The sequence below is a fragment of the Amblyomma mixtum genome, chromosome 6 (genome assembly GCF_055824585.1).
Source record: "Amblyomma mixtum isolate Tamu chromosome 6, ASM5582458v1, whole genome shotgun sequence".
Taxonomy (NCBI): domain Eukaryota; kingdom Metazoa; phylum Arthropoda; class Arachnida; order Ixodida; family Ixodidae; genus Amblyomma; species Amblyomma mixtum.
In genome coordinates, this window is record NC_143017.1 from 113146268 (window position 1) to 113166631 (window position 20364).

The 20364-nt window shown below is 47.0% G+C and overlaps 1 protein-coding gene across 1 annotated transcript in view; it reads left to right on the top strand.

Moving 5' to 3' along the window:
- The window catches only part of LOC149340067 (uncharacterized), a 46556-nt gene that overhangs the window by 21754 nt on the left and 4438 nt on the right, over nt 1–20364 (top strand). Inside the window, exon 2 of the mRNA XM_089548818.1 lies at nt 12474–13456. Within this exon, the coding sequence (XP_089404944.1) occupies nt 12474–13456 (983 nt within the window). The remainder of the gene's footprint in view (nt 1–12473; nt 13457–20364) is intronic.

The following is a 20364-nucleotide window of genomic DNA, read 5'->3' on the forward strand; positions in this document are numbered from 1 at the left end:
GGAACCATAAAGGCTCACTCACTGAATCACTCGTGTTCCTCCAGAGTAATAACATCATCAGCTTGCAATATACCAAAATATTACCCGCGACAGCTATTCAACGAGGTCTGTTCCTGCTATTATCATTGGTCACATCACAGGTTTGCTATTCCGGTTACTGTCAAACGGGATGCAAGGCACCTAAATTTTCAGCAGCCATGCACATAGGCAAGATAGGAGACGGAAAGAGCACTGACTGGGATAACAAAGAGTCAGGCACGGATCACAAACGCCCCTCTTCCTATAGACGAGCTCAATGCCAGCTCCTTTCGACTTCAGCGTGCTCTCGAAAAGTAGGGCAGCACATGAAGTCCTGGTTGCTACAAAAGATTTACGGCCTTAAGTAGTGACTTTTGAGGAAAGGAAATGCCGCAGTAGCTGTCACAGTTCTCGGTGGCCCCTCTACCGCGCCTTGAGGGAAGGGATGATGGTAGGAGTGAAAGGAGAAAGAGAGAAAGAGGCGCCGTAATGGAGAGCTCGGGAATAATCTCGACCACCTGCGGATCGTTAACATCCACTCATATGGCACAGCACACAGCCTGCCGCGACCGGTTGGCGTTCAGTTGCTTAGGTTATGAAGTTGAGCATTTAATAGCCTAATTTAAGAAGAGGCGCATTTAAGGCAAAGGGATGGGTCTCCCCCCCCCTCCCCCCTTTCCCCCCATGACATTGCCCATCCCCAGCGGAGACTTTACATAAGAAGAGAATGTTGAACTCCTTGTGGTTGTATAGAGCCGCAACAAATACGGGTGCACTGCCCCCTTCCTTCCACAGTCGCCCTCGCCTGAGGTGACCCATATATCTGCCGGTTAGGATATGTAGATATTCATGAGCCATACGTGCAACAGAAGGAGAAGTGGAAGAGGATCTGTGATATCGATCGGAACTCTGATCATGGCCGGCCTACCCTGAAGCAGTAAAACTCCCTACGGGCCTTTAGTATTTCATGCTTAACTTGAGAAGACACCCATAACTGGGAGAAAAGATGGGTTGACCTGCTTTCAAGGCTAACTGCATCGGCCCCCGTCTCGAGGCAGCGCCTCTCCGGATTCTTGAACAAAAGAGCTACTACGAACGCCAGCTCCGCTCCTAAGGGCTCCGTGCTTATTTGATGGCCAGCAGGCAGCATCTGCGAAACTACGGCTGACGGAATTCGGCTCACGCCTGCGCTTGTCTTCTACTAGACGTGCCGTACGTGGGCCAGCAGCTTTACTATGACCTAGTCAGCGGTTATACCAAACGCAAAACCATCAGTAGCGCTACCGCAGGTGGTGGCTTTCATCCGCCGAACAAGAGTTTCTTGTGATGCGGCCTTCTTGTTCGGTGAGGTTGCGATCAGTCAGTGTCATGGCGCTGAAGCTCCCGACTGTTATTCACGAGACGTCAACAATAGTCAAAGCACAATTCGGCTTCGTTGTGAAAGGCTTGTCGAGTGGCCTTCCATTGCTTTTGTTTGGGCATTAGGACTTCTTTCGGAGGCAGGCTGTCACAAACGTCAAAGCTCTTAGTGCCTGGTGACCTTGAAAGAAATGAAAGAAAGTAAAAAAAGTGAAAACCAGATTCCTTCACCCCTGCGGAAATGTGACAGCGAAGTGACCACGCCACTTCCCCTGAGCCTATGCAGTTCCAGCCATACCAGAACCTCGTGATCAGGGACGGCACCCCTCCCTCCCCAGCCCAGCACTCCGTCCTCCATGGCTCCTACCTTGACAATATCGTTTTTAGACGGCAGGGAAACGCGAGAGCTTTCGTCTGAGACGTCCTACAATGCCGTTTTTTCTTTCGTCTCCTCCTACATATATCCTTGTAAAAAATAAACAGCAAGCAAAGCGCTTAATTGGCTAGTACATCGTTCTGTAAAATGAAAGTACAGCAACGCAGTCATGATTTGATCCTGAATCACAGATCTCCAAAAGCTCGAGTGGTCTGTTGGAAAGGTTACGCAACGTGCTTGTCTCAGTAGTAAGCCGCGCTGAGACAATAAATACTTACAGTGAGGCGTATGAGCAATACCATGTATTGCGGCCATGTATTGCTGCCCAGGCCGTTGCTCAGTAATGTGATCACGAAGGCGTGAGTGTTAAGCTTGCAACGACGGCCGTACTGGGGCGAAGCAAAATGCTCACGTATCATAATGGCGTATGACAGTCGGTGATTCGGAGCACGTTTCCTTGCTCCGCGAGTCGAAAAGCGTTCTTCAGTGGGCGATTAGAATTCGAATCCCGATTTCTTATTAGTCGAGAGTCGGATTTTGTGCTCCTTCGTGGATTCAGGGCTCTGCTATAGATCGCCGATTGGAATACTCCATTTCACAATTATGGATGGGTGGGGACATGAAGGCAGTTGAAATTGGTTCAAAACCGTCCAATACAAAATGTGTCGTACCAGTCTAGAGTCATGTTAATGCGTAATTCTACATAGGTGGCAATGGTCAAATGAGCCAGTGCGGTGATTTCGAGCGGCCTGAGATAGCCTAACGCAACCATCAGATACTGTTTCTCACCGTGAGAGACCCCGGCCATTACTGCTTTAAGAAGACTCAGTTATTGTGAATAAGCGTTAAATGATAAGTGTAGCGTGTCGTCCACCCTGGTGGTACCTCAGTTCGCTCCCTAATGGCAGATGACAGTGCCCACCGCCTTCGGCCGTCCCACCAGGCATTGCAGATAGCTTTCGACCAATGCTTCTGCCAGAGTCTGATGCGATAACTCTAAAAACCGAGGTGCTAGTTACCGCATCACGCCTGCCCACCCCCGGAGCAGTACAATATCTCCCTTTTAAATTCAATGCCAAAACTCCTTCCTAATACCTGAACTGTGCCTCCGAGGCGTTATCAGCGGCGTCACCGAATGAACGCACTGCAAGATAAAAAGTAAGCAAAGGTTCAAGTTGGGATAGTTGGTAGTTGTAATGTTTCGACGTGAGAGCTAATGCGCTATTTTGCGACAACGTGAGGACATACCAAAAGAAAAGCAAAATGTGTTTAGTATCATATCGTATGCGTTCACGTTTCCGCCAAACAGCAGGTCAGCTGAGAATGAAATTGTGCGGGATCCTGCCCTCTTGTGTTGTGGGCTCAGGTCAGTAACCCAGCCCTACAATCACGAGCCGAACCTTGCCTCCGTTGAGAGGGAGCCCTCTGCGAAGGGACTGGGGCTCAATCTCGCTAGCACTTAAATGCGCTTTTCAAGTGCCCAGCATGCCAGTGACGATGACGGTTTGTCATGGCCGCTGCCGCGCTGAGCTCCACAAAAAGAGCGACCACCTGGCCGTACGTAGTCACGTGATGCGTGGGCTCGACCGGGGCGCGAGCAGCTCGTGTTATCTACACGGCGGCGTGGGCGCTCCAGGACACTTTGCGTTGCCCCCCCCCCCCCCCCCCCGCAACAAACACGTTCAAGGAGATGCAGCTTCCGACCCCTAGCGGCCGTAGCCCGAGGCAACGTGGTGTATGTGGCAAGAGCAGGCTTTCTGGTGTTCCCCCATCCCCTCCACCCTATCCGTGCTGCACTCGAGTACAGCGCTAACGCCGTGTTCCGGTGGGGAGAGAAGTTGTATTACGGTGGCTGCCCTTTCCATCTCTCTCACCCCCTCGCGAAAATTTATTGCGGGGACGCCGATAAACGGCTCTCGTAGGCGAGGCACCTCCCCAGCCTCGGCTTGCGTCGGCTTGCTCCTGGCATGTGACCGCCAGGTGCGAGTCAGAAGTCACTGGCCACCAGTTTTACTTTCTACCAAAAGTCTTAGCTTTCCTGTCCGCATTCCTCGACGCGTGGGATTTGTTTTTCTATTCTTATCGGGCAGTGGGCGGAAGTTTTATTATTTCGGATTGAAACGATGACGCAACGGCCGCTGGTGTTCTCACAAAAAGAGGCGGAAAGTTGAAAGGGACAGAGATTCTTGCTGCCGGCTTGGGACGATATATAAACGTGCGAGCTTCCCCATACGGATGGGCCGCCGCTGTGAGACTCTCTGCGGCTTGTGCTTTCCTGTGCGTGTTTCTAGTAGGGGCGAACTTAGTGAAAGGACTCGGAGGCAGAGGGAGCGACTGTTTTCCTGTGAGTCTGCATGATATTTTTATCAACGAAGAAAAAACTTCAGCGTTTAAATCGGATGACCCGCCCCCAGACCTAATGCATGATCTCCATTTTAACCGAAAAACAACATCTCTAGTCTGTAACCACTCTACATTCGAAAAAACTCTTCGGCGCAGTTTCAGTCGAACCACTCTTGTCACAATAAATTCTGAGGGTGGGCCTGAAACCACGTACTGGTGCGGTCATAAGCAAATGAAGCACTCGATTCGGTTCTAAGAGCAATCAGGCTTTCCCTACAGGAAATGAAAAACATTTGTCCATAAAAGAGCGCACTGGCGGCCGCTGCTAATATGCACACACCATAGCTACCCATTTCAATTAGGCCACACATAGAAAACGTTGAACACAATAGAGTGCTCCGTTCACTTTTGTCCGCATCTGTACGTGCTAGTAAATGTGTCAATGAAACAGAGTTGGCACTAGGGAGGGCTTAACAAACGCGAAATTATTTAGGTAGACGGCTACATTTTAGACGAGCGTCAACGGAGTTTAAGAAACTGTTGTAATCAGGCGGTGATCTTCCGAGGCGATCCTTTTGGTTACGAGCGTAATATTTATGTGCGTATGTGCTTAATTACATTTGTTTATTTGTTTATTTGTTTAGTGTAATACCCACAGCGCCACAAGTGGCATTACAGTGGGGGGGAATAACACATCATACAAACGAAACACATTCCTATTTTGTGGTCAACATCTGAAGTTCCGCTGCTGTGGAACCTTTTCTAATACTTCATAGTTGCTGGAAACGCTGGCGGAGGGTTGCAGGGGTTTGATATACCTCAGAATATTGGTCGGATATTAGAAACCCCATTCATATTAGAAGAGTTTGGAGAGCTGACCTGAAGCAGTCTGTGAATGTGGCCCATTGTCTTGCGACCAGTCGGAGAACAAGAAGGATGGCCTCTTCGATCTCGTGCAACCCTGCCGGCTCAGAGGACGTCTCCAGCTCGATGCGGCAGGAATACTTCTGATTTATAAGTGCCGCATAGAGACCACAATAGGCACTGAAGTGAAGAATCGTTACTGAATATGGGAGACTCAGCTGAATGCTCTCACAAGCTGTACGGCTCACAACAATTTCGAGTATTAGAGCCTTAACCCAAGCTGTTCTCTGCATACAAGCTAGAGACATGAAGCCTGAATCGCAACTTTGGCGGGAGAACGAGACGAAGGCATAAACGGCGGTGGAATGCGTATTCGGATGTCAGACCCAGTGAGAAACACCAAGCCTTAAAGCATTCTGGAGGCACATGAAACTAAAGAAGTGGTTCGTCCCAGCGACCTTACTTGTTCCTTCTCCTCTATCAGATCCTAGACATACTATAACTAGGCCTTCATTCCAGTCACGGTATAAGAATATAATACATTTTTACACCATGTTCTAGCCCAATCTTATTAAAGGTTGAAGAGATCAGAGTCACGAAATGGCTGCAATACCGTGATTATCAGAATGCCCGACGCCTTCATTTGTGTAAATATCACTCTAGCTGAGAGCATGAATGTCGGCGGAAGCAAAGCGGTGCGCTTTGCTTTAAAACTCAATGCTTTAAAACGCAAACTGAGCGATTCTATCGCTTCTAATGCCACGGGACGCCAGGGGCAGACTTATGAGCAACTCTTGGAGGAGGCAGTTGGAAAGGTGGCTGCACTGTGTCATTTTGAGCGTTTAATTTTTGTCGGAAAAATTACGGTCACTGCGTTTTTTTTTTTTTTGAAGAATGTTTCTGGCCTGGGGAGCTCTTTAATTTTTTTCTCATATCTCTTCTTTTTCATCGCCGTGCAATCCAAAACCTTCTCATCGCAACGCCGGAACACAGTTCCAGGAAAAAAAGAATTCACGGGAATTCACGGCCAGGTTTGTGCACGGTATCTGTACTCCAAAAGAATGAATCGAGTTTCGTCATAGTAGCCGAGAGGTGTTAAGAACTAGTAACATGGCAACCGCCAATAAGGAAAATTCGGCGCCACACCTCTGAGCAGACGCGCCACTTGGCTTAACGTCACAGACGTCCCTCGCTCATTAACACAAAGCATCGTGCTGAAATTGGTAGATCGGAAACCACGCTTTCATTGCCGTGCTCAAGGCGCTACGTGAAAGGAGAGAGGAACTGTAAGCGGCCACTGAAAGCATGAGTAAACTGCCCGCTGATATTGTTGCCTGCGTTTAACATTGGGTTCAGAGCTGGCGACTGTGTACGCAAAGGAAAGCGGCTGTCGATCGCATGACAATGTCTCTTGAGTTCACACAAAGGTAACCTTGGAAAAGCACTACGAGATGGGCGTGGGGCACGGATTCGTACCAGAACCACAGCGCAAGAATAAGTAACGCAGGAGCCGTAGGCGACAGTTTGCTCGGCCACTGACCCGAGGTGACTTTGGAGTCTTGCCGAGAAACTTCGACCTACTTCTTTCCTTCCGGCTTTGAAGCATTCATTTTGTTTTTGAGCGAAAAAAAAGTAAAAGACGTTTTGGAAGGGGGGGGGGGGGGGGGGGAGTGTATTGATGTGTTCGTGTTCCCATTTGCCCAAAAGACAAAGACAGCACACCTGGTCCTTGCTGCGACAGCTTGAACAATCGCAAGCCGCTTGCCCGATGGTACAGTCGGTTCCTTCCTGCTTCGTCGTGATGAAGGCGGCCTCCAGCCAAAGACGCGAACAATGGCCGAAGACGTCTGAGTTGTGCCCACATGTGCCGCGGGTAGTACTGAGACACCGCGCTCTTGAATGGAAGACGTTACTATCGCCAGTCGTAAGAAAACCAAGGGAGTGATCGAAGATTGTGTCCCAGGCAGTTAAGCATGGTCTAATAGTCCCCAGAAAAAGGAAAAGAAGATGAACACTACGCGAAAGGAGCGACCACGAGGTGAAAACGCACACACGAATGCTTTAGCATGCCATTTTATTCACTTCCTGCAGTTTAAGTTCTTATCCCTATTATATACCACAGAACTCTTATCGCTACTTTGTGGCGCCTTCTTTACTTCCAAAGCCGTGTGTAGTCTCATTAGCACACAGTTTCAAAGCCAGAAAAATTCGCAGGAACAACTAATTCCATTATGCGTTCGCTATACGATAGCACTAGCAGCATTTGATGATGTTAGCGGAAGTAAAGTCACTTCCTGCCTGGTGACGTAACTTCCCGCCAGCCAATGGGCGCACTTTATGACCAATGACGCAGTTTGGCCCCATATAGCTTGTGATGTAAAAAATATCGAGGAATGAAAGGCTCTAAACATTTGGAACAAAAAGTTGACTGCTGTAATTTGCCTTACTTGCCATTTACTTACTAAAGGTATATACTAAACTCACATAAAAAAAGAATATCAGCGAGTAAATTTCATTCATTATCAAATAAAGGTCGAAACAGGCTTTTTTACGTGTAGAGATTTTATTTTCAGAGAAATATTTTTTCCCCCGCATCTTTAAGGGTTGTTGGTATGAACCGCTCAAGTTCTAAGTGCGCATACATGTATTCATTCCTGAATGGCTGCCATCAAACTGATGAGGTGGACTCAAAGTAATTCTCATATGCCAGCAAGCCAGCAGCAGTGCCACGCTGCGCTTGCTATTTGCCTTGTGCTTGACACAATTTTTTTTTCTGGATATTCGAGTGCATCGTACCCAGCATGCAGTTATTGTTCCGGCTACATGCGCTCCAGAGGAACAATATGAAATTTGACCTACATTTGACATATATAACTAGAGAGGTTACTGTTACTCTCGCGGCCATCCTCATCAACCGGACTACGTCCATTGCTGGACAAAGGCCGTTGCCATATTTCTCCAATTAGCGCACTGTTCAGTGCCAACTGTGGCTACAACGCTATTCCCGCAAAATTCCTAATCTCATCCAGAACAGCGCTGATGCGGGCTGGTTGGTATACACGGAGAGAGAGAGGCTGCAACAGTGCTTAAGACGGCCCAGAGGGAAACAGACACGCGCTTGAGCTGACTAGTAACCAAATGTTATATTAGAACAGGTGAGGCAGCATGTAAAGGAAACATGGCGAGCCGAAATAAGAAAAACCGCACCACTACACAACCAGGAATTATTCCGCGTCACTGATTAAGAAATGCATTTTCTCTAAGGAAGGCAGCTATCTACGGGCTGCTGATGAACGTATCATTAATTTTGTGTATATTGCAGGCTTAAAAAATAAGCCTCGAGATCTCGACTTTATATCTGGCGATGGTAGCGGTGCAAAACAAGGCCGCTTCACAATTATCGCACTCTTATATCTGTTATATCCGATCGCCGTCAGAAAAAAAAGAAAATTTCTACGAAGGCATACAGATGCCGTAATTTTTCGCACCGTGCGACGGGATTGCAGACATGTTCTTTCCTCGCGTCGTATTTGCAAAAGCTAAACTCTTGAAGCTCGATGACGCTGTACTTGGCAGGCGTGTCACGGCAAGTCAAAAGCATCCACCCGAAATGAGCGCCCGAGGTGAGCATCCAGCATACGTCGCAAGTACGGGCACAAACGCGCATGGGTGTCTTGCGCAGCTGCGATAAATAGATAGACAAACAAAAGTTAAGGGACACAGAGCAGCTCGTTGCAGGGGTGACGCAGCTGACGCCCAAGCAGAACCCAGCGAAGCAGCAACGCGTGAACAAAGGCAGATGAAAAATCCAATGTTTGAAGATGGCGTCACCATACTTCGCACATGCAGCCCCTAAGTTTCAATGAAATTTCCAGCCATCACTCATAATGGCATGGCGTCAGTCGAAATTCATCGAATCAAAACATTAAGCATCGTGACGTCTTGCACTGCCGATCCAGCTTGGAAATCTAGGGGCTCCTCTTGTGCACGGACTGATGAGTCCACCAAGTTCAGCTCGCAGTCTGACAAGCTAACGCTGTTCGAGGAGCGCGCCGAGACATCTCGAAGGACGTAAGAAACCTCCCGCACTCCGAACTTTCAAACCCAGGCTCATAGCAGTGGATACGAAATCAATGGTGGCGAATAACTCTTCCTTTAAATATTTTTAATTCTATCTCTGGCTACCGGATGGAATGCAATTTCTCTCCATAGGTTCTGTAAGGAGGGTTATCACTGCTGCAGTTATAAGATGGGCTACTAAGAAACAACCAAAACAAAAGAATGATAAAAAGATTTATTGCAAGGAGGGAATATGGTGTTTTGAAGGCTGGGCTACTGAGGCTGCGTGCCATAAATTCTGCGCAGAAGAAACAAAGCGAAGTCAGTAATAATTGTAATAACAATAGTAGTAATAATAATGGTTTGGTTTATTGGGGTTTAACGTCCCAAAGCAACTCAGGCTATGAGGGACGCCGTAGTGAAGGGCTCCGGAAATTTCGACCACCTGGGGTTCTTTAACGTGCACTGACATCGCACAGTACACGGACCTGTATAATTTCGCCTTCATCGAAATTCATCCGCCGCGGCCGGGATCGAACCCGCGTCTTTCGGGTCAGTAGCCGAGCTCCGTAACCACTGAGCCACCGCGGCGGGGCAGGAGTAATAATAATGACATTGATGATAACACTGATATTAATGATAATGAGAAAATTAAATGATGATAATAAGAGATCAATAAGCTTGCATGGATAGGGTGGCCGCAACTGGCAAAGGACAGGGTCAATTGGAGAGTCATGGGAGAGGCCTTTGCCCTGCAGTGGGCATAGTAAGGCTGATGATGATGATGATGATGATGATGACAACGATGATGAACAAAGCCACACTCTGGGAGAATTCCCTTGTTGGCTAATACAGTGCACTTTCTCAAGCACTACTGAGAGGCCACAGGGTGAGAGCAATGCGGCCGTTTGTCTACAATTTCCTCTGTTAGAAAGCTAGGATTTCACTTCAGCCAGCACATCGCTTCCGAAAGAGGAGAGAAATTAAATATGAAGATAAAGTACAGTGGGCTCAAGAAGCAAGTGGCAATTACTGTGGCACATGGAGAAGAGCAATCTTGCCACTATAGCGAATTGTTTGCTCGATTCGGATTTTTCGGGACTGTTTGCATTTCACCATCCGGCTAATTATTTCAGCGAACTATCTGATGAAACTGCTTACTTTCGAAGAATTTAAGTTATTCGAAACTTCGCTCACTACTTCCCAGAGGTATTAAAAACGGCGGAACAGTGGAGACCAGCGTGCCGCTCGAGGCACAGGAGCAGCCCGAGGTCAATTGCGATGAAGAAAAAGAGAAGTGCATAAGAATCGGCTCGTCGCCGCGCTGTATTCAGAAGAACTGGCTCCGTTTATGTCCGCTGCGCCGTGCGCTCACTTGTCTCAAAGCAAAACGCCCGGAGATTTGCATAAAATTAACTGCATCACTAATTCATCTCGTATCCCTTTGCGTTCTTTTCTAGAGGTGTTTCTTTAAATCTCCGCGACGACTATGCTTACAGACTTAATTTTTCGGCCCTAGTTAATTCATGCCCACGTACGATTTACAGACAGAAACAAATAATAAAGTGGGTTCTAAACAGGCAAATAAGTACCGGGCAAAAAACTGTTCTTCAACGGGATTTCCGGGCATTTTCTTTATTGTTATTCTCCGGCTGTCCCCTTTTTCATGCGGAGATAAAAATACTACGAAACAACTTATTCCATGGCAATAGCGGTGCCCGCCTTGCGATGCTGTTTGACATTTTCAATACGGGGCACATGCATTGCGCTAGGCCGACTCAATGTTGCATACGCGCCTTGGTTTAAAACAACACCACAAGCGTAGTTCGCAAAATAAGCGTGCAGACATATTCGACAGTAGTTTCAACAGTCCGCTCATGATGCTGTGCAATGCGAGGTCGCTTACATGACATCCAATGCAGCTTTTTGCGTTGCAGATCGAGATACTGTTTCATTTTCGCGGTATAATATTTGTCTAGCTATAGTTACAAACTGAGGGTGCAACTGAGTGCTGCAAAGCGGCTGAATTTATTCGCCTTACGGTGGCAGAATCATGAACAGTGGCCACTCTTTTCTAGGGAGTCTGGGGCAGTGCGCACAATGCTAATTGTGAGACTTTCGTCATTAATTCACCGCAGCATTCATGTGCTCATTTATTTTACTGCGCACTGCATTCCTTCTCATTATGATGCAGCCGTGGCTGGGTATGCAGTGTTGGTATGATGCTTTACGGCAGATTGCCATGGTGGTCGAACCACCGTGACAAGTATTGGTACGCTTTAGGGAAATCCCGCTGAAGAATGTGCCTGGACTGAAGAAGCTTGTTGAACGGATGGTAATGTGTGGTTACCGTGCAATCGCGACTGCTACTTCGGGAAGCTACGACGTTATTGCGATAAACAAAGCACAAAGCATCTGAGGCGGACAGAACATGAAGAAAGAGGGCACGTGTGCTCCTCGAACAAATCAGCCAGATTCTGGTACTGAGAAAAGATACAGAGAGGGGTAAAAAATGAACCAAGTAAAACGGCGCGAAAAGCAACTAAGAAGCACACAAGTGAAGCTATATCCGGTTGCCAGAGCGCCCAGCTCATTGAAGACGCCAAGGCTGAAAACTGCGTGTTTACACAGCTGAGTCGAGATTAATTTCAGTGAGGCATCGCAGCACGGCCTGAGTAAGCGACCGCTCATTTATTGGGTTAGTGACGAGCTGCGTCGCCTTTCTGTGTCTGCCCACTCAGCTTGATTGAAGCCCTTTGGGTAAATCGGGACCCCGCAGGATTGAACCGATCAGAGGCGATAGCGAGCCGTTTAGGGGAAGTGCGCCCGCAGCCGCCACTTTCATAGTGTCGTTTTTGCTGGCTCTGTTCTCTTTTTTTTTTGGATCTAAACGAAGAGCGGCAAGAGAGGCTTAATGATAGGTTCACTGCTTAGCTGCTTATCCTTTTGTGTTGGCGGCTACCGCAGCTGTTTGAAATAATGGACTTCCTGCTGGCGTTAGAGAGCACGTGGGAGTCATCTGGTGAGCTGATTCCCAAAGCAAGTCCCCCCAAAGAAACAAAACCATTTAAGGTTTCGGCTGAGTCACAGACCTTTCGAAAAGTTAGGATAAATAACGGAAACGACAAAACCAATACAGACGGAGCAAAGCTCGTACACAAACCGAGCATAACCGGAAAGTTCTAACAGTAATGAAATTGCTACTTTAGGTTTAAAAGTAGCTGTGCGAAACCATTGTGTTAATGAACGGATATAGGTGGTACCCTGCGGGACTTTGCAAATATGTTGCACAGCAATTCTTCTGAATGGCTTCCAGGTGCGCAGCTGCCATATAACAATGTTGGCTGCGATATGGCTGCGATAATAGGTATCGGTGCGCAATAAAAACATATATTGTTGCTCAACCTGTCCATCCTTATTTGCAATACTAAATCAGCTTTGTTTCACTTTCCAGCCTCTGCTTCATCGTATCATCATGCACCATCCCGCTCGTGGCCTCTGTCAACGTGGCAGAGGTGGTGCCCAACCTCTGTCGGCTAATGGATCAACCCATGTACTGCCGTTGTGATGCCGAAGACTTCACGGAGGAGGCAACGGACGTGTCTTGCTACGTCACAAGGCCGTTAACTCCCGACCACATCGTCTTCAAGTCATTCCAAAACCACCCCTCTGTGGTCGCCTTGTCATTTAACGCGTTTGACCTGAAGCACAAGCTCACCTTCGTTCCCTCCGAAGCCCTGAGGCATTGCTCTCAGCTGGAACGTCTCAAGTTTTCGCAGTCAGACCTGGGTGTGCTGAAGTCACGTTCTTTCTACAATATTACCCGGCTTGCCTGGCTGACGCTCGACTCAAACGCAATAACAGACCTGGAGAACGAGTCGATCGCTCAACTGCCTCGCCTGAAGAGGCTAGAGCTGGGCGACAACAAGCTTACCAGAATTCCCGCTGGGGTCTTCCAATCGTTGCCAGCTCTCACGCAGCTGTTTCTTGAAAGGAACGAGATCACCAAAATCGAGGATTTGGCCTTTGCTGAGCTTTCAAACGTCAAAGAAGTTGATCTGAGCGACAACGCTATCGAGAACCTGACCGACCGGACATTCAAAGGTCTTTCGGGAGTCTCTCGGCTAGATATGTTCCGGAACAAGGTCCAACGGCTTGAGGCGCGAGTGTTCAGCGGCATGCCGAAGCTACTCGAGCTGGACCTCAAGTACAACGGGGTCACCGAAGTAGATCCGCTGGCGTTCGACGGCCTGCCTCAGCTGAGCATCTTATACCTGTCCCACAACCGGTTGCGCATCCTTCCCGCGCAGATGTTCATGGGTGCGCCAAACCTGATCACTATTGACCTGTCGCAAAACCAGCTGCTCACGCTTACCTGGAGGACGGTCCAGGACTTGCGGAAGATTGACTCCGAGTCCTTCGACATGAGCCTCACCGGTGAGTAAACAGACGTTCTACAAGTGTGGAATCATCTTAGGTGGTGCATGCATTGTACTGGTTGACATTCGGGGGTTTCATTTGCAGTAGACGCTAAGGTCTCGAGGTATCAGTAGCGGATAGCCGCGTATGTTGAGGCAGATGGTACATTGTGAGCAAAGTCATAATAGTTATAATTAACAGCAAGGTTCCAGTGAATCCTGATGAACGTTACACCAGTGATATTCATTTTTGAGAACTCGCCATTACGCCAGTATCGGGCCATGATAGTGAAGATAAGAGGAATCTTTGTATTGTTTCACAATATCAGAATTTTTTTTGCGACGAGTGAAACTAAAATATCAAATGAATTAAAAATCACAACTAAGCTAAACAACTGTTCTCTTTCGAGCGCTTTGTCGGTGCATATTCCGGATACCTGGCTCATCAAAAGCTCGCTTTATTTGACTTGCTATGAGAACCATGACTGCTACGTGACGCTAAGCTAGCCTGCACTTCTAGGACACATTATGCGCTGCTGAAAGGCCATGAAGTCGAGAAACGAAGCTTAAGGAACTGACCAATGTCGCCAGGCAGAACAAAATTCAGGGGGGCACTTTGTTGACCTAAAGTGCGGTGAGGCGAAAGCCTTAAGCGCGGTGTTGCTGCTTGTGTCACTGATGTGTGGTTAAGATGTTAATTAAGTACACAATTGTTTGTGAGTCTTAAATGCTGGAGACACTGGAGGGCGTTTGGGAGGCATCCGTCTGATTCGACGCCTTTCTGCAAACACTCTCCAGCGTCCTAGACAAGGAGAACTACATATGCGTTGGCAGGAAGTAGCGTAGCCATTAGCACGCTCGGCTGCGGAACGGAAGAATGGTGATTCGAATCCCATCGTGCACAAAGATATTTTCTGCTCTGATTAGAAAAGCGTGACACCTCTACTCACAACCTTCTGTCGACAACGATGAGGCTTTCGCCTTAAAAATGCAACGCTACGTTCCGAATGCTGACTGTTAATTCTAGCTCTTACTTAGTTAGTTGTATGGAGTTTTATGGCGCATAAGCAACTGTGGCTATCATGCGCCAAACACATAATTCTAGCTCTGTCTCACCGCTTGGCTACAGGGACATTAGGACAAATTGATGTTGACCCGTATCTAGAGATTATCACATTTCAACGAAGAAGAGGCTACTTCGGTAAAAGCTGAGTATTTTGAGCCAGAAAAAGCGATAAATATAACACAGGTGCCGCAATTCACGGCCGATTTAGCAAGTAACTTGCGCGGGGACGGCACAGTTTCTTATGCGTGGTTCGCTAAGCATAGGGCTAAGCCACCACTTAATTCCAAAACGGCGACCACGGAGCCATTTTTGGTGTAGACGTGACAAGTTTGAATCGAGAGCGGAGGCGGGTGGGGAAATTTAAATTCAAATTTCTCAGCATTAAATTCATATTTTGCTGTCGGATGACATCAACCTACCCAGAGAGATCCAAGGAATCAATTTTTACTAGGAACGATAATTGGATGTAGATGTTCTCGGGGTACCTCAAATGCACTGCCTGTTACCAGAAGCCGACCTCAGTAGACACCTTCCAGACGCACTGCACTCAGTACGATGGTAAACAGCACCACCGGATGCCAACAGCTTCGCACATACCCAACATTTCTGTGCAAAAGCATTTTTTAACGGCAACATTTGTTGAGCGTAATTAGATATATTGTAAGGTTTCACTATAACGATCAGTATACCCGCAGATCTCCAGTTGGTGGCTTGAATTTTTTTGCTATGAACGTTTTTTCGGTCATCAAAAGCGTTCCCTATTGGTCTTTTACTGCAGTCTTAACTGCTCAAGGCTAGCGATGAAAACCCTATAAGAGAAAAACCTTGCTATATATTGAAAGAATGCACCACCACCTTCAATATTTCTATACCAGTACCTTACAGTTTTCCAATGTTGAAAATTCTTGTCCAATAACGTTATACTTGGGCATATTCGCCACTTGGTATTGGCGAATGAGCCTTACATCAATGCCTAGTAGATTTTACGCTTCGTATCTGTGTTGAGAAAACATAATTTGACAGAGAAGTAAACTGGAATTTTTTTTTTGTGCTTTTGACCCGTGGCGCCACGATACTGCAGGCTCAATCAATAATTTCCTGGCCTCACCTATAAAAGCCGGAACAATATAATTTGGTTCCCATTTCGAGCACTTCGTAGTTTGCTACCAAAAAAGGCTGAGGCTTAACTTGGTTAAGCCTGGAGAATGCGAAGCATCATCGTGTCGCGTAATTTGGTGGCGCACAACCACAGCGACGGCGCGAGGTGGGCCCCCGTTTCTCCACTGTCGTGACGTCATAGTGTCACGTGGTGTGACGTCATGTATCACGTGATTTGGAGGCGCACAACCACAGCGACGGCGCGAGGTGGTCCCCCGTTTCTCCACTGTCGTGACGTCATCGTGTCACGTGGTGTGACGTCATGTATCCCGTGATTTGGAGGCGCACAACCACAGCGACGGCGCGAGGTGGGCCCCCGTTTCTCTACTGTCGTGACGTCATCGTGTCACGTGGTGTGACGTCATGTATCACGTGATTTGGAGGCGCATAACCACGGTGAAGGGCTGAAGTGGTAGCTAAAGTAGTATGCTTCGCATAAAAATGGCCCAAAAGCCACACAGGCAACAAAGCACAACAAACGTATAGTGGTCGAAATCGCCGAGCAGGCATCTGCAGATGACTGTGGAACACTTGAACAAGCGGCCCCCTGTCGGAAGCGGTCGTAGTTAGCCTCTGGAGAGACTCACGATGCGTTGGGCAGTCTACGAGAAAAATTTTAGAACATTTTAGGCTCCAGTCACTTACTCTCGCGACTCTAAAGAAAGCGTCTGCTCTCGACGTGTGTTGTTAGAAGCTGTCGTCTGGCGCTGAAGCTCAGGAAAGGAGATGGCGCGAGGCAAACGTGACGCATGCTCCGAACCGGATGCCTCATCAGAATACTGCAGTAAAGCGGTGCGATGTGTCTCATGTGCCTTTCTCTATGGGTATGTCAGCTGTAGGATCTCTGTATCGAATGCCATCACTGCCGTCTGCCTTTTATTCATCCATATATGCAAGCAGTTGCCCAGTACCAGGTCAGCCTTTCGTTAATCCGGCTAATATATAAGCCTTTTTAATTCCATTTCTCGGTCTCTTAAAAAGTCGGCATTCTTTTCTGGCGTCCACCACAACGAGAAACGCTGGTTTGTAGAAAAACTGTGTCGAGGACTACCTGAAAGTGAAATTGTGTTCACAACATGCGTACTTGCAGAGCTGAGCACTAAGGCTTTTCTTCTTCTTTTGAACAGATTATGTAAGGCTATTTTTGTAATACATTGAAACACACAATCTGTCTGGTTCGTGAGCAATGGAAATCAGATCTGTGAGATTACCTTTGAGGCACCCACGTACAAGCTTTTGCACACTTTAAGCCCAAAGGGCGAGATAATTACTATTTATGGGTCAGCAGATAGCCTCGTAACCACTTTCTTTTTATGCGTAGCATATTGCAATCACTCAGTTCAGCCCTTGGGCGCGGCCGGGCAGCCACCAAACCACGTGACGTGACGTCACGACAGCCGGAGGAAAAACCGTAGGTAAAGATGATGGCGATTCTTGGTGAGAATTGCAAACACAGCAAAAGAAAAAAAGAAAAAAAAACTAACAAAAACTAAAGAAAAGGAAAAACAAAGAAAAAAAAAAGAAGAAGAGAACGGCTGAGCATGGTGGCGGTTGCCACCGCCCCGTTTCAAAGGGGGCGCTCCTATCCATCCATCCATCCATACGTCACGGAGGAAAAGCTGCTGAGAAAATCGAGTGCCGCCAAGCAATACCTCGCGCAAAAAGACCGCGCAATATGCAACGCATTCTTGGCTTAACCAAGCTAAGCCTGGGCATCTTTTTTCTCTGACACTTTAATGCCAATGCTGTTTAAGGCCTTTCGGAGCCGACAAGAAAAGGCAAAGATGTTTTATTCTAAACTAATAACTCTACTGGAATTTCCCTGTCTCATCTTCAACACGGCTCATTAGCATGGATTAGAGAGCCGATGCCAGAAAAACGAAGAATTCCACACACTTCATGCACCGCGGGAAGCCCAAAGGGATAACGCCTTCCAGCAGATAGTTTTCCCTGTCCGTCGCAACAGATAACGAAGAAATGAGCCAACGGGCTTGCGAGGAATTACAAGCGTAAAAAGAAAGCACGACAGTACATCGTTTCGTGCCAGTTTTCGGCAGCGTAAAAAAAAAAAGTTTTAATCTTCAGCTCCTTTTTTGCCTGACAAAACTGCAACTCTCCGTTCAAAATTTTCGGCCCATTATTTTCGCAAGCGTTCCAGTAGCGAATACTTGCACGGAAATTGTAAAGAAGGTTTTCTTGGGCTTTAAAAATATTCACAGTAATAACTGCGCATAAAGAGGGCGGAGCAGGTGGCATGCTGTTGATCCATTTATCCGCTAATAGGAGCCCTGCGCACATTACTTTGAAGGGGAGAATATGAACGCAAGCATGGTATGTGCAGAACCGTTAGAAACTGAAACTTTCAGAAACACGGTCTCGGGAGTAACATAAGCAGGTGCCTTTAATATGAAAATTTGGTTTTACAGGAAATATTAAGTTCGGGAGCTCACTGCATGACGAAAGCGTCACTTAAGTGGCCTAAAGGCATGAAGAACTCAATGCCTCTTTCAATGGCACTGAAAATTAATTAATTAATTACTCCATGCATTAATTAATTAATTAATTAATTAATGAAGCCATTATTGCAAGGGAGAGATAGCACTCGGCCGCTGTTGGGCAATGGCAGAGTGTAGTTGCTAATTGAAGAAGACTCCCCGCACCACTAATGTATCGCGGGCAATGGCAGTGAGAAACTTCTACTTTTTCAACAAGATCAGTACAAAGCAATAAGCGTGAAGCGGTTATCATAGATAAATTAACCTGTATGTCAGTTGGAGTAAACACAAAGTACTAACGAGCTGTAGAAACAGTGGTATCTGCGGCCGTTACCCAGACTGGCTGGCAGAGATTACTGCGGGGCTCAGAAATTAAACCTAGTACAGTTGAAGAACCAATGTTTTTATGGCGCCACCTGAAACTGCCGGCTTACAAACCTTGAAAATAAACTGATGCTGCGCAGGTGAATTATAACGCAGAAAATGGGCAGGAAGGATAATACTAGTATGTTTTGTGAAATCTGGTGTCACCTTATAATAGACCAGCGTTCTTCTTTCCAGTCTACAGCCGGTGAACAAAACGTAGCTACATGCAAAGTCGAGATTACCAAGTTTTGTTGCATTATGATGGCTGCCGGACAGGAATACATGAAGACCGGGCGGTAGACGTATCGTACCTGATTATGATAATTTATTTCATCTCAGCGTGACGCGCTACAGATTACGAAAGGTAAAGTGGCAAACACGAACAGCACGAACGTTGTTGGAAGGTGGCGCTCGTGGTGTTCGTGACTCTCAATTTGTCTCTTGTCGTCTGCTGCGCTACAGATTTTTCATGAAATATTTGTAGTACACGTTGATTTACTGATTCCTGCGGTATTGAAAGTATCTTAAAAAGGACATTATTACGAGTTTTATTATTGTAATCCGAGCTCTAAAAGAACACCTAAAACGAGATTTATATCTTTATTACTTATTAAGCTGCCGCCTGTCTCCTCTACCATTCTTATCTTAATGCTTGTCGACGTTAAATTCTTATCCTTAAGACGTATTTTCCTTATCTTAATACCCTGAGCACTGCCCTCTAATTGTACTCTGCAGTTAACGTTCTCGTTCCAAGAGATAGCAAAAAACGTCGGTGCGCCATAGCTTACAACGCGGGGAAAAAAAAAAAAAACAAAGCTGAACATATGCTTCCTGACGCTCTAGAAGCACCGCTTTGTTCTCGGAATACACCGAGCTCGTTAGCATACACGTGCAATCATTATGGAAAACTATGACAGGAGGTAAAAGCCGTCGCACCTCCCGTCTTTGTTTTTTAACCAGTGTAATCTGGTTCCAAGACAAGTGCTCATTTTCACTTGCACAAGGCTTCCATGCATGCAGCTCAGACGACGTCTACGCGCTATTTACGTACTGCAACTGATTATCTTTGCGTGATGGCATGCAACGTAGTGGCTATGCTGCTGTGTGCCGTCGCAGAATAGTGTCTAATGGGAAGGCTTCACGGCGCACGTTAACCATACCTCTCGTTCACGTCAGTTTCGCGTCACTCCGTTAATGAATTACTCTCTGTGCCCAAAACGAGGCGCAATTTTGTTTGATTTATCCTCGAAACTGTACTGGAAGAACGCTTCACCGGCGCCACGACTGAAAAAAAAGAGCGCTAATTATGTGAAAGAGCATAAGAGCGAGGTTCAATCCTTTTGGCGGTGACTGGCTGAAATGTTAGACAGCAATTGTTACAAACTCATGTCAGTTTTAAGCAGCCTAGATAAAAGAAGTAGTTAGGGCAGCGAGCTCCATTGACAGGTAGATAATCTGTCCTCGCCTATCCATAGGGAGCTGAGACACAGCGCCGTGACTGACGTCCCTTTGATCGCCACGTGATTAAAAATCATGTAAGAACTTTGTTGTGACAAAAATCTCATGAAAAGGTGCGCTTGCTTCGCTAGGGCCTTATGGTTACCAGCAAAGCCCGGCTGAAGCTAACAAGCATGCCAAGGAAAATGGAGGGTTTGAAAATTATAGGCCGGTATCGGCAGCTTTATATGGCAATAGAATGTGTTCCTTATCTACCATGATATCTCGACACTTGCGAATGCCGTTTGCTACCTTTGTTCCTCTTTCCACGTGTAGGGTAATCAGCAAAGCACTATTTAGTCAGCCTATTATACCCAAGTTCGAACCCTGCCGCGGCGGCCACAT